Genomic DNA, 16613 nt, shown 5'->3' with positions numbered 1-16613 from the left:
GGTCAAGAATTGCAAGGGAACTAATGAAAAAAAACTCAGAGGAAGGTGGTCTAAGTGTACCTGATCTAAAGCTATATTATATAGCAGCAGTCACCAAAACCATTTGGTATTGGCTACGAAATAGACCGGTAGATCAGTGGAACAGATTAGATACAAAGGACAAAAAAGGATACATCTATAGCAATCTAATCTTTGACAAACCCAAAGATTCCAACATTAGGGATAAAAATTCATTATTCGGAAAAAACTGTTGGGAAAACTGGAAATTAGTATGGCAGAAATTAGATATGGATCCACACTTAACACCATATACCAAGATAAGATCAAAATGGGTCCATGATTTAGGCATAAAGAGGGAGATAATAAATAGATTAGAGGAACAGAGGATAATCTACCTCTCAGACTTGTGGAGGAGGAAGGAATTTATGACCAGAGGAGAACTAGAGATCATTATTGATCACAAAATAGAAGATTTTGATTACATCAAACTAAAAAGTTTCTGTACAAATAATACTAATGCAAACAAGATTAGAAGGGAAGTAACAAATTGGGAAAATATTTTAAAAACAAAGGTTCTGACAAAGGTCTCATTTCCAAAATATATAGAGAACTGACCCAAATTTATAAGAAACCGAACCATTCTCCAATTGATAAATGGTCAAAGGATATGAACAGACAATTCTCAGAGGAAGAAATTGAAACTATATCCACTCACATGAAAGAGTGTTCCAAATCACTACTGATCAGAGAAATGCAAATTAAGACCACTCTGAGATACCACTACACACCTGTCAGATTGGCTAAGATGACAGGAACAAATAATGACAAATATTGGAGGGGATGTGGGGAAACTGGGACACTAATACATTGCTGGTGGAGTTGTGAAAGAATCCAGCCATTCTGGAGAGCAATCTGGAATTATGCCCAAAAAGTTATCAAACTGTGCATACCCTTTGACCCAGCAGTGCTACTACTGGGATTATATCCCAAAGAAATACTAAAGAGCGGAAAGAGACATATATGTGCCAAAATGTTTGTGGCAGCTCTTTTTGTTGTAGCTAGAAACTGGAGGATGAATGGATGTCCATCAGTTGGAGAATGGTTGGGTAAATTGTGGTATATGAAGGTTATGGAATATTATTGCTCGGTAAGAAATGACCAGCAGGAGGAATATAGAGAGGCCTGGAGAGACTTAAATCAACTGATGCTGAGTGAAATGAGCAGAACCAGAAGATCACTGTACACTTCAACAACAATACTGTATGAGGATGTATTCTGATGGAAGTGGAAATCTTCAACATAAAGAAGATCCAACTCACTTCCAGTTGATCAATGATGGACAGAGGTAGCTGCACCCAGAGAAGAAACACTGGGAGGGGAATGAAAATTGTTAGCACTAATATCTGTCTGCCCAGGTTGCATGTACCTTCGGATTCTAATGTTTATTGTGCAACAAGAAAGTGATATTCGCACACATGTATTGTACCTAGACTATATTGCAACACATGTAAAATGTATGGTATTGCCTGTCGTCGGGGGGAGGGAATAGAGGGAGGGGGGGTAAATTGGAAAAATGAATACAAGGGATAATATTATAAAATATATATATATATATAATAAAAAAAAAAAAAAAAAAAAGAAAATAGTTGTGCCATATACTCTTATGATTTAACCATAAAGAGTAGTTAGGACTCCTTTTCAGTCCACTCAACAGAATGGATTATTTGCTATCATGCTAGCTCTTACTTATTACCCAGGAGATGTAAATATAATAACTGATTCAGCCTATTCAGTAGGTGTAGTACAAAGAATTGCCACAGCCCCAATAAAATTTGCAGCCTCTAATATATTTATCAGCTCTTTAAGGAATTTTAAGAACAAGTGAGAAAGCATCCAGGCAAGATTTATATCTTGCATGTCCACTCACATAGTGGACTTCCAGGTCCTATTTTTGATGGAAATTCAAAGGCAGATAGCCTTTTAACTATGTTAACCAGTAACCCTTTATTTCAGGAAGCACAAGAATCTCATTCTAAATATCATCAGGCTGCTTGAGCTTTAAGTTTACAATTTGGAATAACAAGAGAGGAATCTAGGAGCATAGTAAAAATATTTATTGCCTTCCTTTCCATGCTCCTACACTCCCTCCAGGGAAGAATCCTCTTGGTTTGAGACCCAATGAAATCTGGCAAATGGATGTGGCCCATTATAAATCTTTTGATCATCTGTCTTTGTGCTAGTAGATACCTTTTCAGGATTCACTTTTGCAGTGCCAACGTCAAAAGAGACAGCCCATGTGGGAAAACTGGGACACTGATGCATTGTTGGTGGAATTGTGAAAGAATACAACCATTCTGGAGAGCAATCTGGAATTATGCCCAAAAAGTTATCAAAATGTGCATACTCTTTGACCAGCCATACTACTACTGGGCTTATATCCCAAGGAAATACTAAAGAAGGGAAAGGGACCTATATGTGCCAAAATGTTTGTGGCAGCCCTTTTCATAGTAGCTAGAAACTGGAAAATGAATGGATGTCCATCAATTGGAGAATGGTTGGTAAATTATGGTATTTGAATGTTATGGAATATTATTGTTCTGTAAGAAATGACCAACAGGCGGAATAGAGAGGCTTGGAGAGACTTACATCAACTGATGCTGAGTGAAACGAGCAGAACTAGGGGATTGTTATACACTTCAACAATGATACTGTATGAGGATGTATTCTGATGGAAGTGGATATCTTCAACATAGAGAAGAGCTAATCGAATTCCAATTGATTAATGATGGACAGAATCAGCTACATCCAGAAAAGGAACACTGCGAAATGAGTGTAAACTGTGAGCATTGTTTTTTTTTTGTTTTTGTTTTTGTTTTGTTTCTTTTCCCAGATTATTTTTACCTTGTGAATACAATCCTTCCTTTGCAACAACAAGAACAACAAAATCCGGTTCTGCACATATATATTGTACTTAAGATATACTATAAGATATTTAATATGTATGGGAATGCTCGCCATCCAGGGGAGGGGGTGGAAAGAAGGAGGGGAAAAACTCAGAACAAAAGGGAGTACAAGGGATAATGTTGTAAAAAATAAAAAAAAAAAATACCTATGCATATGTACTGCTAAAGAAAATGTTATAATTAAAATTAATTTTAAAATGCTTAATAAAAAAATAATAAATAAATAAGTAAATAAATAAATAAATAGATAGATAGATAGATAAAAAGAGACAGCCGAGTGGTCACTGAATTCCTTATCCAAGCATTTGCAATTATGGGTGTGCCACAAGAAATAAAAACAGATAATGGACCTGCATATTCTTCTAAACATTTTGCACACTTTTGTGCACAGTATAAGATTTTACACACCACTGGAATACCTTTTAATCCGCAAGGTCAGGCAATAGTAGAGAGAAGAAACAGAGACATTAAGACACTCCTCCAAAAACAAAAGAAAGGGGGAACCACAGGTAACCCTAGAGAACTTCTAAATTTAATTCTCTATACCATTAATTTTCTAATTTTTGACAAAGATGCACTGGCTCCGGCAGACAGGTTTTATAACCTACCAGAAGGGCAGTGTCCAGTGTGAACAAATCCACTGTCCCTAGATAATCTCCAGGTGATGTGGAGAGACCCAGAAAGTGGTGAATGGAAGGGACCAGATAGGTTAACTGCCTGGGGGAGAGGGTTTGCTTGTATTTCTTCAGAAGGAGAAGAAATCAGATGAGTGCCAATGAGTCGTATTCACCTTGTCCATCAGAGAGAGATAGAAAAAGAGAAAGACCTCAAAACAAAGGAGAAAATCTAAGAAACATCTGACACTGAAAGAGCATGGCTAATGAGAAGACTGTTAAAAAACTTTAAAACCAGTAGGAATCATTGGATTTCCTAACACAAGATGAGACTTGTGGACAATGGACTTATGGACATTTATAAATTTTCAATTTATGATTATTTGATCATGTTATTTGTTACATACTTCTAGCATGTATCATGTTACTATGTTACTATGTGTTTATGTAATCTATGTAATTATGTGTAATGCCTACCATATTGATGGATTATGTTTCAAGGTCATGATCACCCTGTGTTCTAAATCAAAAGAAAGAGGGAGATGTTAGGTTCTTACTAAGTGCTAATGAGATAATGAGATATTAGGTTCTTACTAAGTGCTAAGTCGGTACTTAACAATTCTCTAGTTCCACCCTTTAAGGGGAGTTTTACCCCTTTGAACTTCTGGGGAGGAGCTTACATGTTGAAGCATTTCTCCCACAAGCCCCTGAGTTATTCCACGCCCATTCTCTGGGAGGATAAAAGAAGAAATTAGAGTCCGAAAAGTCAGTTCTGGATTGGATCAAGGAGAAGGCATCATGTGGATTTGCAAGTGAAGAGGACAGAGAAAAAGATTCACAGAGAAAAGAAATCTCCTCCCAGAGAAGGATTACAACTGAGAGATGATCAGAACTTTATATAAAGCCACTTGGCACAGTCACAGGGCCACCCAATGGGAAGACATGATTGGAAGCTGCTTCTTACCTATCTATAGTCTGTGAATTCTATCCACAATCCTAGCTCTCTTCCACATTGCCTCTTCTTTGGCCTCAGTCTTCATTTCCCCTAAATCAGATTCATCTATGTGTCCTAGTACAGTGAGACATTTGTGATTATATGGCAGAAACAATGAAGTTGTGAAGCAGTGTCCCAAGGAAGAATGGTTCAGAATACTGTCATAGCTGATGGATTCGTGGGGTTGCCATGAGGAATTGTTGTCAATCAGAAATTTGGAAAAAAAATTTCTCTTATTACCATTTTAATCCCTGTCATTATTATTTCTCTCCCGGTATTTTATTTTATTGACAATTTTCTTTTCTCCTCTTCTCTCTCTCTCTCTCTTTCTCTCTCTCTCTCTCTCTCTCTCTCTCTCTCTCTCTCTCTCTCTCTCTCTCTCTCTCTCTCTTTCTCTCTCCTCCTCCTCCTCCTCCTCCTCCTCCTCCTCCTCCTCCTCTTTCTCCTTCTCCTCCTCCTCTTCTTCTTCTTCTTCTTCTTCTTCTTCTTCTTCTTCTTCTTCTTCTTCTTCTTCTTCTTCTTCTTCTTCTTCTTCTTCTTCTTCTTCTTCTTCTTCTTCTTCTTCTTCTTCTTCTTCTTCTTCTTCTTCTTCTTCTTCTTCTTCTTCTTCTTCTTCTTCTTCTTCTTCTTCTTCTTCTTCTTCTTCTCTTCTCATAGGTGGACTCTGCATTGCTCAGTCAGTGAGAATCCCTCAAGAACGGAAAGACAAGACCATTGATTTTGATAGAATTATCAAACAGCTCTTGGATACTCCCAACTCCAGAGCCGTGGTGATTTTTGCCAATGATGAGGATATAAAGTAAGAATGTCTGATGAAGTTTGTTAATATGCATGTGACTGCTTTCAGGAGGCAGATCAGGATGAAGACACCAGCAGGATAAAGAGAGTATTGGATCAAAGTTATTATTACACACTGACAAAGTCAATATATGCTTTCTAAGCTGAATACTTAATGATAAGAAACAATGCAAGTCACAGCAGGTTGCTATCATTCATTTTGGTCTCCTCCCCACCTCTATTAAGAGAAGTGCTGTGTTATATCATTTTTAAAAGTTAAAGATCAGTAAATTCTTTGGAGATTCTATTTGAATCCAAAACTAGAAAACATTTATTTCTTACGTTAAAGAGAATGTCTTAAAACAAATGTTTGAATTCTACAATAAATATAGGTATGGCATTATTTTTGAACATTGATATTGGAGTTTAGTCTTGATCATTTGCATGAGACCAGATCACTAGTTAACAGAATGATTGATTACTCAATGTTGGGTTAGTATGAGAATTGGAGTAAGTTCTCATTTCAGATTTGAGAGAACACACAAAGTTCCAACTCTTGGCAGTTTTTCTTTGCATGAAAACCTTGAATACTGAGTAATCACTACTTTGTATGCTAGACTGTGATGATATAAAAACAACAGGGAGAAGATTTCTTGTCATCAAAAAACTTGTATTCCACCTCAACAAACAAGAAGGACAAAACTAAGTTAATAGTTGTATAACCCATAATATCTAATATGTATGTAAAAATAAAATCTAGAACATGAATCTATCATCCCAATATTCTTTGATAAGGCATTTGGATTAGAGTTCTAGGGAAGCACAGATTTGTATTTTATAGTTAAGCATTCCATGATGCAGTAGAAACTGTGTTTTTGTCAGACACTTACTAGTTAGATGTTGTATTTGATTGGCTAGACTAATGCACACATGTTTTGTTCTACCCTTTCCATTAATGCCAAGTGCTTTACTTTCCACAGACAGATCCTGGCAGCAGCCAAAAGAGCAAACCAAGTGGGTCATTTCCTATGGGTTGGATCAGACAGCTGGGGCTCTAAAGTGAACCCGTTACATCATCATGAAGACATAGCTGAAGGAGCCATCACCATTCAGCCGAAAAGAGCCACAGTGGAAGGTAAGAAATGGATTTCTCAGAGCTGGTTCTTCTACTTCATCAGAGCCAGGAAGGCCTGGAAATGATTCTCAGTGGCTACTAGGAATGAGGTGGGCAAAGGCAAGTAGATAAGCCCATGTCTTTATGGCTCATACATTATTTATTCATCGGCATTTCAAGCCCAACATCTGTGAAACACAAATGAGGTCACACACCTTTCCCAGTGCCTTCTCTGAGTTGATATTCCTCTTTTCAGTGAACTCTATTATTTTCCCAATGGTAGAGTTATTAACATGCACTTTTTTTACTTATACCACAGGAGTTTTCTGATAGTATAGAATTTCAGTTAATATGAAGAGAAATAACAATACACTCACAATCCTATATGAGTTGAGATGCATTATCTGAGAGAATAAATTCCCTTTGTAATTTATCCATTACTTTCCTAGCAGGATAACTATGAGAAATGTTTCTCCCCATTACCTCTCAAGGTCCCTTACAGCCCTGTGAGCCTGTGATTACATAGCATATCACCTCTTTCAGGAGCCAACATTTCTTGCATCCCTGTAAGCTTTTGAGGTCTCTGCCTTCCCAGCAGCCCCAGGGACCTTCCAAAAGCAGGAGGATGGAGGGAAATCTAATTGGCATCCTTCTGGGTGAGCAGAACTTGCTGATTACAATTTATGTTCTTGTTTAATTTGAAAAGAAAAGTTCTTTCAAAAATAGACACTATGTAAAGAAAGAGAACTCCTCTATGGATCCTCAGCTTTGTATTTCTTTTTGTTAGGCCTCGTCTCCAAAGGCTCCCCGAAATATGCTTCACACATTAAAATGAGCTCTGGCTTCTTTTTCAAAGGGGGATCAAATATTTGCATTCCTTTTTGCTCTGCCTCCTCTCTTACCTAATTAATTATTCTCTCCACAATGCTGGATGCTTCCTCTATGTAGGCTTTTAGAAAGCTCAGGTGATTTTTCTCAGCTTCCTTCTTATATGTTTTTAAGATTAAAAAAAAAAAATCATCTCTTCACTTTGTATTACCTGTAGCTTCTTCTGAATTTTCATAGGACCATGGCTTTAGAATAAGAATTCTTAATCTTTGTGTCATGGAATCATTTCACAAACTAATGAAATCTATGCCCCCTTTTTCACAGTGATATGCCTTATAGGCATAAAATCAAATATACTGGATTACAAATAAAATCAATTGTGGTCAAATGTAATTATCAGGTTGTTTTTTTTTTTTTTTTTTTTTTTTTTAAATCATCAACTCCAGGTTCAGATTCCTTGCTCTTAAGTTAGAAGACATCTTCTGAAGTCATATAAGATCATGTGATGATGATGATGATGATGATCACAACTCCGACAAAAACAGTAGCAATAATAATAATATTGAGGCTTTATGTGATACTTTCAGATTTGCAAAGCAATTTATAAATGCTAAGTCTCAATAACTAGGCAGCTCGGTAGACAAAGTTTTAATCATTGTCTCAGATATTTACTAAGTCTATGATTTTGGATGTCATATAAAAACTCTATATCTTAGTTTTTCAGCTGTAAAGTGTAGATAGTAATAGCAACTGTTGCACAGGCCTGTTGTGAGTATAAAATGAATTATCAGAGTGAAATGTATTGCAAATTTTATAGCTCTATATAAGTAGAAGCCATTGTTATCATCATCATTGTTAGGATCCTTATTATCATTTCTCTCTCTCTCTCTCTTTTTTTTTTATCTTTACAACAATCCTGCTAAGGTCAGTGCTATTTTTTTTTATTTTTATAATTTTTTATTAAAGCTTTTTGCATGAATGATTTTTCAACATTAACTCTTGCAAAACCTTATGTTCCAATTTTTCCCTGCCTTCTCCCTTACCTCCTCCTCTAGATAAGAAATAAGTCAAGATATATTATGCATGCTAAAAACATATGTTAAATCCAATATACGAATACATATTTATACAATTATCTTGCTGCACAAGAAAAATCAAATCAAAAAGGAAAATAAAATGAGAAAATAAAATGCAAGCAAACAACAAAAATAGTGAAAATGCTATCCAAAATGCTAAATGTGATCCACACTCAGTTCCCACAATAATCTGTCTGGGTTTAGAAGGCTCTCTCCATCGCAAGATCATTGGAACTCACCTGAATCATCTCATTGTTGAAAAGAGCCACATCCATCAGAATTTATTATAGTATTATCTTGTTATTGCTGTGTACAATAATCTCCTGGTTCTGCTCATTTCACTTAGCATCAGTTCATGTAAATCTCTCCAGGCCTCTCTGAAATCATCTGCTGATCATTTCTTATAAAACAATAATATTCTATAACATTCATATACCACAACTTATTCAGTCATTCTCCAACTGATGGGCATCCACTTAGTTTCCAGTTTCTTTCCATTACAAAAAGGACTGCCACAAACATTTTGCACACGTGGGTCTCTTTCCCTCCTTTAAGATCTCTTTGAGGATATAAGCCCAGTAGAAACACTGCTGGATTGTAGGGTATACACATTTTGATAACTCTTAGAGCATAGTTCCAAATTATTTTCCAGAATGGTTGGATCAATTCACTTTTTTTGCCAACAATGTATTAGGGTTCCAGTTTTCCCCACATCCTCTCCAACATTCATCATTATTTTTTCCTGTCATCTTAGTCAATCTGAGAGGTATGTAGTGGTACATGAGAATTGTCTTAATTTGCATTTCTCTGATTAATAGTGATTTAGAACACCTTTTCATATGATCAGAAATTGTTTTTATTTCTTCATCTGAAAAGTGTCTGTTCATATCTTTTGACCATTTATCAATTGGAGAATGGCTTGAATTCTTATAAATATGAACCAATTCTCTACATATTTTAGAAATGAGACCTTTATCAGAACCTTTGATTCTAAAAATATTCTCCCAGTTTATAGCTTCCCTTCTAATCTTGTCTGCATTAGTTTTGTTTGTACAAAGACTTTTTAACTTAAAATAATCAAAATGATCTATCTTGGGTTCAACAATTAATTCCAATTCTTCTTTAAATACAGATTCCTTCCTTCTTCATAGATCTGAGAGATAAACTATCCTTTGTCCTTCTAATTTGCTTGTAATACCATTCTTTATGTCTAAATCATGAACTCATTTCTACCTTATCTTGGTATATGGTGTTAGGTGTGGTCAGTGTCTAATTTTTGCCATTCTAGTTTCCAATTTTCCCAGAAGTTTATGTCAAATAATGAGTTTTTATCCCAAAAAGTGGGTCTTTGGGTTTGTCAAATACTAGATTACGATATTCATTGACAATTGTGTCTTGTGAACCTAACCTATTCCATTGACCGAATGCTCTATTTTTTAGCCAGTACCAAATGGTTTTGATGACCACTGCTTTATAATATGGTTTTAGGTTTGGCAAAGCTAGGCCATCTTCATTTGCATTTTTTTTCATTAATTCCCTTGAAATTCTGTAGTCAATGTTATTATCATTCTTACTTTATGGGTGAAGAAACAACCTGAAAGGTTGTTCTAAGAGGTTCTAGACCTCAAGGTCTAGAAAGACAGGCGGTAAAGTCTGGATTCAACCTTTCTGGACTCCAAGCTCTTCACTTTGTATACTATCTTATCTAGACCCAGATTTCAAGCTAGGACCTTAGGGGCTATGTGACTTAGCCACTCCCACTCATTGTAACAGATGAGGAAACCAAGACTCATACGGTTTAAGTTTCATAGGTGAAATGAAGTATTACCTTTTTCCCCAAATGATGAAGTAACTTAGGTGGCAAAAGATTTGGAATTTGAAGAGACCTTAGCAGCCATTTAGTTTAATATCCCCCTCCTACAATTTTATTAAGTTCTAGTGAATAGAAGTGAATTATCCAACATCTGGCAGGTACTAAGTGGCAGAATCAGAATTTGGAGCCAAGTCTCCAGACTTCAAATCTGGAATTGTTTGTATTATACATTATCATCTCCTAGAAATGGTCTCATGTCTAGAAGTTCCAAATGAGTATATTTCCAATGTATGACAATTTTAAAAAGTTAGATGTAAGAAATCTTTGCTCTTCTGCCTCTTTCCTTTCACATGAAGGGTTTTTTACCTTTTTCATTGTTTGTTTTTTGTTTGTTTGTTTGTTTGTTTTATGGACACCTTTGCCAGTCTGATCAATTGATAAACATTTATAAAGCACCTACTATGTGCCAGGCTCTGTGCTAAGCACTGTAGATACAAAAAGTGACAAGATGGTCTCTGCACTGTGTAATGAAAAAATTTGTATTTTATCCTGGAGATTATAAAGAGTCTCTAGAATTTATTGAGTAGATGGTAAGGGTAAGGATCACATAGTTAGACCTGCACTTTAGAAAAATCACTTTCATGACTAAATAGAGGATAGATGAGGTCTTGTGAAATGTATGGATCCTTTCTGAGAATAATGTTTTAAAATACATACAACAAAATATATAGGATTACAATGGAAACAGTTTTATTTACATTTATTTGAATATTAAAAACAAAATTAAAAGTTCATGGACCAACGTTAAAATTTTTTGCTTTATAGGATTTTTCTCCCCCTCCAAGTACATTATAATGCAGTGACTAACAGCACCTCATTAATATTTTCAAAACCTTGTCTTTTTCACCCCTCTTGGAAAATTCTAGTTTTCTCAAAGCCAGAATTCTCAAAGGAATGCAACAGGAGCTTGAGCTCTGTCAGACAGTTCTTATTGAACTATAGTGACTAAAGATGTCATGGATTGCAGATCTGTCATTTGGGGAGCATTTTAACAGAGCAAAGGGAAATTCATCATCAGATTGACTACAGAAGAATGAATTGTTCAATCTCAGTCATTCATAAAGACTGTGTTTAAATTGCATAGAGATTGGACTTTCTATATGTGGCAAAAGGATCCACATCAGCAAAATAGGATTAAAAGATCAAAGATCCTGAGTATGAAGGAATTTGAGAAGCAGCTAGTCTAACATTCCCATTATATAGTTGAGGAAATTGAGGTTCTAAGACATTAAGTGATTATCAAAGAAATGTCAGAAATGGAATTAGAATTTTTCTTCTTCCAAACTCTGTTTCTTCCACTATACTATGACAGATACTTGAAATGAAGAAGTCCTTATCATCAAAATAATCCCTGCATATTCCATTCAAGGATGTCTTTTTTCTAATAAGGAAAAAGCCACAGATACTACCAGATAAGAGCAAGGAAGAGAGTCATGGAAAGGTCTGCACTGACATTTTTGGCTGCTCAGTGTTCACAGGAGAGCCAAGGAATGTCTCAAACCTTGGCAATGCTCGTCTATTTCCTGAGCCAAAACACTTCTGTAATTTTTAGTTTCCCTGAATGGTCTGATGAGCCAAGGAATCCCTGGCATCTTCTTTGCTTCTGCGTTGCCCCATTAACCCGGGCATTCAATAATCATCTCCAGCTCTGAATAGCTCTACTGAGAGGAAAGTGCCTAAGTCTATGTCAACTGATTGCCCTCCAAATCATTCGACCACTTGGGGGCTGGCTTAGTCCTGAGCAATCCTCTTCCTGGAAACAGAGGATCACAGGTCAGCTTCTTTTCATCTGTTTCATCATTATTGCCTTTAGAGAGCTGCTTCAGAAATGGCTTAAATGGTCTCCCTTATTAATGAACTTTCAAAAAGTTCTATGAAGCAACTTGGCTTCCTACACAATTTTGAAATACATTATAAATGCACAGAAGTGTGTATTTGTGTGTGTATATGAGTAAGAGTGCAGCAAACATGACTGAACCTGCTATAACATCTATATGTGAATTCCACCCATATTTATTCTTTTGAATTTTCTCCATCATGTTTCCCTTCCCTTTCTTCCCCCTCCCCAACTTCCTTTTCAGCTTCCCTTTGTTTGTTGTCTTTCTCCACAATATTGTAAGCTACTGTAAGGCAGTAGCATCAGCAACAAAAATCCATTAGGTGATGTATGAGCTAGTAGATAGAACATTAGAACAGAAGTTAGGAGACCTATCTCTAATACTGGTCCTGCAACCAACTGGTTGTATAAACTTGGCTTAATAGAACTGAGCCTAAGTTCCAACATTTATAAAATGAGAAGTTTGGGGTGAATTTTAATGCTCTTTCCTGAATGCCCCCCTCCCTGTATGATCAATGTTACCTTGTTATAAATATAGCCGTATATAAATGATGATAATGATAAGGAAAGGAGCAGAGACTCTGGAACTGATCATTTGTATCCCATATTGAGGATGAAAAGGATACCTAGAGAAGTTATAACATGACTCAATATAGTCTTCTGTTTCTCGACATAATGTATTCAGCTTCCAAGTCCTACAAGTGAATATTTTTTGTAAATAACGATAAGGTGCTTTTGTGTATGTGGATTTGAAGGGTGGTTTCTGATTAGGGTAGAGAGACAGGATTCCAGTTTTCTGCTAAATGTTTAAAAACTAATACTCCCATAAAACATACTCATGACATACTTTCAAGTTTAATCTGGTTAGCTAACATTTATCAATCACTTTCCTAAGTCTAAAATTCAACAAAACAATAAATCAAACATCCATTTGTAGAATGTGTTTATTCCTGATACAAATACTCACATAGCAAAATCAACAATTTGCTGAGTCAATCCAAGTTATGTCCAACACAGACTTGAAGGAAAGAAGAAGCAACCAGCAGAGAGAAACTGAATCAATTCCCTAGTTTTAACTAAATTCCACTTCCCCACCTTAGAATACTCCTCTGAGTAGAGGAGGGAGTGTCCTTGCTTGAACTTTATATTTTTTATATTTAACACTGTACCTTGCACTATTGAGCTCTCAAAAAATGTTTGTTAATAGATTGATTAATTTTCTAAGTACTGCAACCTATAGTGAGAAAATTCAAAACTCCCTTAGTTTTCTGCTGAGTATGTAGTTCACTGCCTAAACTACATACTTAGCACCAATCGTGTATTTGCTTGTGTTGTTAATTATATTTTTATGTGTATTAGTTATAACCATAAAGTAAGACCAATTTTTTTCAGAGCTGACTTGTGGAATGTCTCATTTTTTTTCCCCCAATTAGATTACAAACTCCTGCATATAGCATGTACTTTCTATGTATAGCTACAGCCAGAAGAGTCTATTTCTGTTGTGTCACCCTGAGTAAGAACCTGTAACTTGATTCATGCTATGTGAAAATAATGACTCAAACTCTATCCCTGTTTCACAAGCAAAGTGTGAAATGCAAACACATGATTCACTGTTTTGTTATGAATGACAATAATGAAGATTCCTAAATTATAGCAAAGGGACAGATAACTGACACAGTGGATGGAGTGTAACTTTTGATGTAGTGACTGCATTAATATCGTGGATATCTTAGAATCAGCCAGTGTCAGGATAAGCAAAAGTCTTTATTCTTGGTCTTTTGGGTTGCACTCAGGGGATTAGATATAGGAATCTCCACACCTCTTTTCTCTCTCTCTTCCTTCAAAAAAATGATCCTGCTTGTCCTACTCCATCCTCTGACCTCTCTCCCCTTCTCTGTCCACACCCACAGATCTAACTAGCACAGAGTTGAGTAGGTTCATCCTCCAAGCATTTTTTTTTTTTTTAAGGCTGGGGTTAAGTGACTTGCCCAGGGTCACACAGCTAGGAAGTGTTAAGTGTCTGAGACCAAATTTGAACTCGGGTCCTCCTGAATTCAAGGCTGGTGCTCTATCCACTGCGCCACCTAGCTGCCCCCTTCTCCAAGCATATGTTAGTAGAGAATTGTCCAATTGGTAATTAGCCTCAAGTGCTAGGTTATCTTGCCTTAAGTGCATCTGCTCAGTTCTAGCCCTTTATATTTTGAGATCTGTTTTCAGTTTTAACCTAAGTTCAAATATAACATCAGACACTTAGACCCTAAGCAAATCACTTAACCCTGTTTGCCTCCATTTACTCATCTGTAAAATGAGATGCAGAAATAAATGGCAAATCCTTCAAGTATCTCTGCCAAGAAAACCCCATATAGAGTCATGAAGAGTTGAACAACACTGCAAATTATTAAATAGAAGCAAAAAATGTTCAAGGAAATATAAATTTTAAAGTTGACAATGAAAAAGTAATACTCTAATTCAGTGATCCTCAAACTTTTTAAATAGGGGGCCAGTTCACTGTCCCTCAGACTGTTGGAGGGCCCACTATAGTAAAAACAAAAACTCACACTCTGTCTCCTCCCCTCAGCCTATTTGCCATAACCCAGAGGGCCAAATAAATGTCCTCAGTGGGCGGCATCTGGCCCACAGGCCATAGTTTGAGAACCCCTGCTCTAATTAATGATGAGTATATCAGACTTTCACATATGGGTAGACATTGGTTTTCCTATTATATTTACCAATGACATATTTATTTTATATACATACATACATATATATATATACATATATATATATATACACATACACACACACACACACATATGGTTTATTTTCCTAATGTTGTCCAATAAAGTATTACATTGCTAAGATATTAGAATCATATCAACTGAGTTCACATCAGAGCTCTACTACTCATAACTTGTGTTATTTTATGCATATCATGTAACTTCCTGGCATTCACTTTCATTATTTGTGAAATGAAGACTTGGGTCCTTTTCAGCTGTAACTCTTTTTGGACCTTTAATGGATAAAGAAATGAATGGATGAAAAAGAAATCAAACATTTCTTATATGCATTAAGGATAAAAACACTAAAGCAATTCACTTCTAGCTTTGAAAAGTTTATGCTCTAATGAGGCAAACAACACAAAGTGCTTGAGGTTTTGCTTGCTATGATCTTAAGAAAATGTCAGATTATAAATGTATGTGTTTCTGTAAAAAGAGAAAAAATGACATGAAGAGCCAAGATAATTAAATATGTACTTTAAATATTTAATGAAATTTGGCAATTGCAGGTGGAATATACTTTTGGTAGAAATGATCTTTACTTGTTATCTAGACATTTATAATTAACTTAAGAAGGCAAAGATAAAATAAGCTCAGCGAATGGCATAAATCACACATTTATGAGACTTGGAAGAATTTTAGAGAAATATGGTATGTCTTTATGGATAAGTAAGTAAATTATATTGTGTCATAATTTGAATCTACATTATGGGGTTTTGGAAGAGCAAAGGAAGGACTTATTAAATAATGAAAATGATATTCTATAAAATATGTATTTGACATATTTCGTTTATAGTTGTTGATATGTTTCTTAATATAATCCCAGATTTTTCCATTTCTTATTAAAAAAATAAATAAATAAATAAAAGGGACAAAAAAGGGAATTTTGGAAAGGCAACCAACACATTGACCAGATTTTAAAATAAATTAACAACAAGACATGGTGATCTTATCAGCTTTCATAGGATCAATTCTCATTTCTTGGCAGATGATTAGCCGATCTATATTTCCAGCTTCTTGTCTTTTCCCTGAGACTTTCCTTCTGATCTTGTCTCCACAATCATAAAACTTTAGTTACTTCTTTGCCATCTAGAATTGGATGTCTCATAGGCATCTCATACCAGTGCCATAACTTGATCTTATCTTATTTTTCCCCAAACTATCTTTCCTTTAGAACATTGTTATTACTTGTAAGGGCATCTCCCTATCACTTAGGCATATAATTACATTGCCATCTTTGATAAATGATTCTCATCCAATCCATATATTCTTGTCAAATTAATATTAACCTAAAAGCATTTATTATATATTCCCTATAGCTCCTATACTAGTTTATGCTTCCATTCCCCTCCTGGGTTATTCTAACTGACAGATTTTCCAACTCAAGTATGAATACAATACAACTCTTCTTCCATTTAGCTGTCGAAGAAATTTTTTTGAAGAAATGAGCTACAATGGATCTCTATTACTCCAAGGATTAAATATAAACTTTTTTCCCATTTATCTTTTTTAATAAAGCTTTGTATTTTCAAAACATATGCATGGATACTTTGACAACATTGACCCTTGCATAGGCTTGTGTTTCAGATTTTCTCCTCTTTCCCCCCCACTCCCTCGCCTAGATGGCAAGCAATTCAATATATGTTATTCATATTAAAATATATGTTATATCCAATATGTATAAGCATATTGGATTCTCTTGTTACACAAGAAAAAATCAGGTCAAAAAAAAGAAAGTAAATGAGAAAGAAAACACAATG

At 35.5% G+C, this 16613-nt stretch overlaps 1 protein-coding gene across 2 annotated transcripts in view; it reads left to right on the top strand.

The window, feature by feature from the left end:
• The window catches only part of GRM7 (glutamate metabotropic receptor 7), a 1106888-nt gene that overhangs the window by 490834 nt on the left and 599441 nt on the right, over positions 1–16613 (top strand). For both annotated transcript variants that reach the window (XM_074284035.1, XM_074284034.1), the window contains exons 3-4: positions 5229–5370; positions 6329–6483. In XM_074284035.1, the coding sequence (XP_074140136.1) occupies positions 5229–5370; positions 6329–6483 (297 nt within the window). The remainder of the gene's footprint in view (positions 1–5228; positions 5371–6328; positions 6484–16613) is intronic.

Source organism: Sminthopsis crassicaudata, chromosome 1, assembly GCF_048593235.1.
Source record: "Sminthopsis crassicaudata isolate SCR6 chromosome 1, ASM4859323v1, whole genome shotgun sequence".
In the NCBI taxonomy this organism is placed as follows: domain Eukaryota; kingdom Metazoa; phylum Chordata; class Mammalia; order Dasyuromorphia; family Dasyuridae; genus Sminthopsis; species Sminthopsis crassicaudata.
This window is presented reverse-complemented; position numbering and strand designations above follow the sequence as displayed.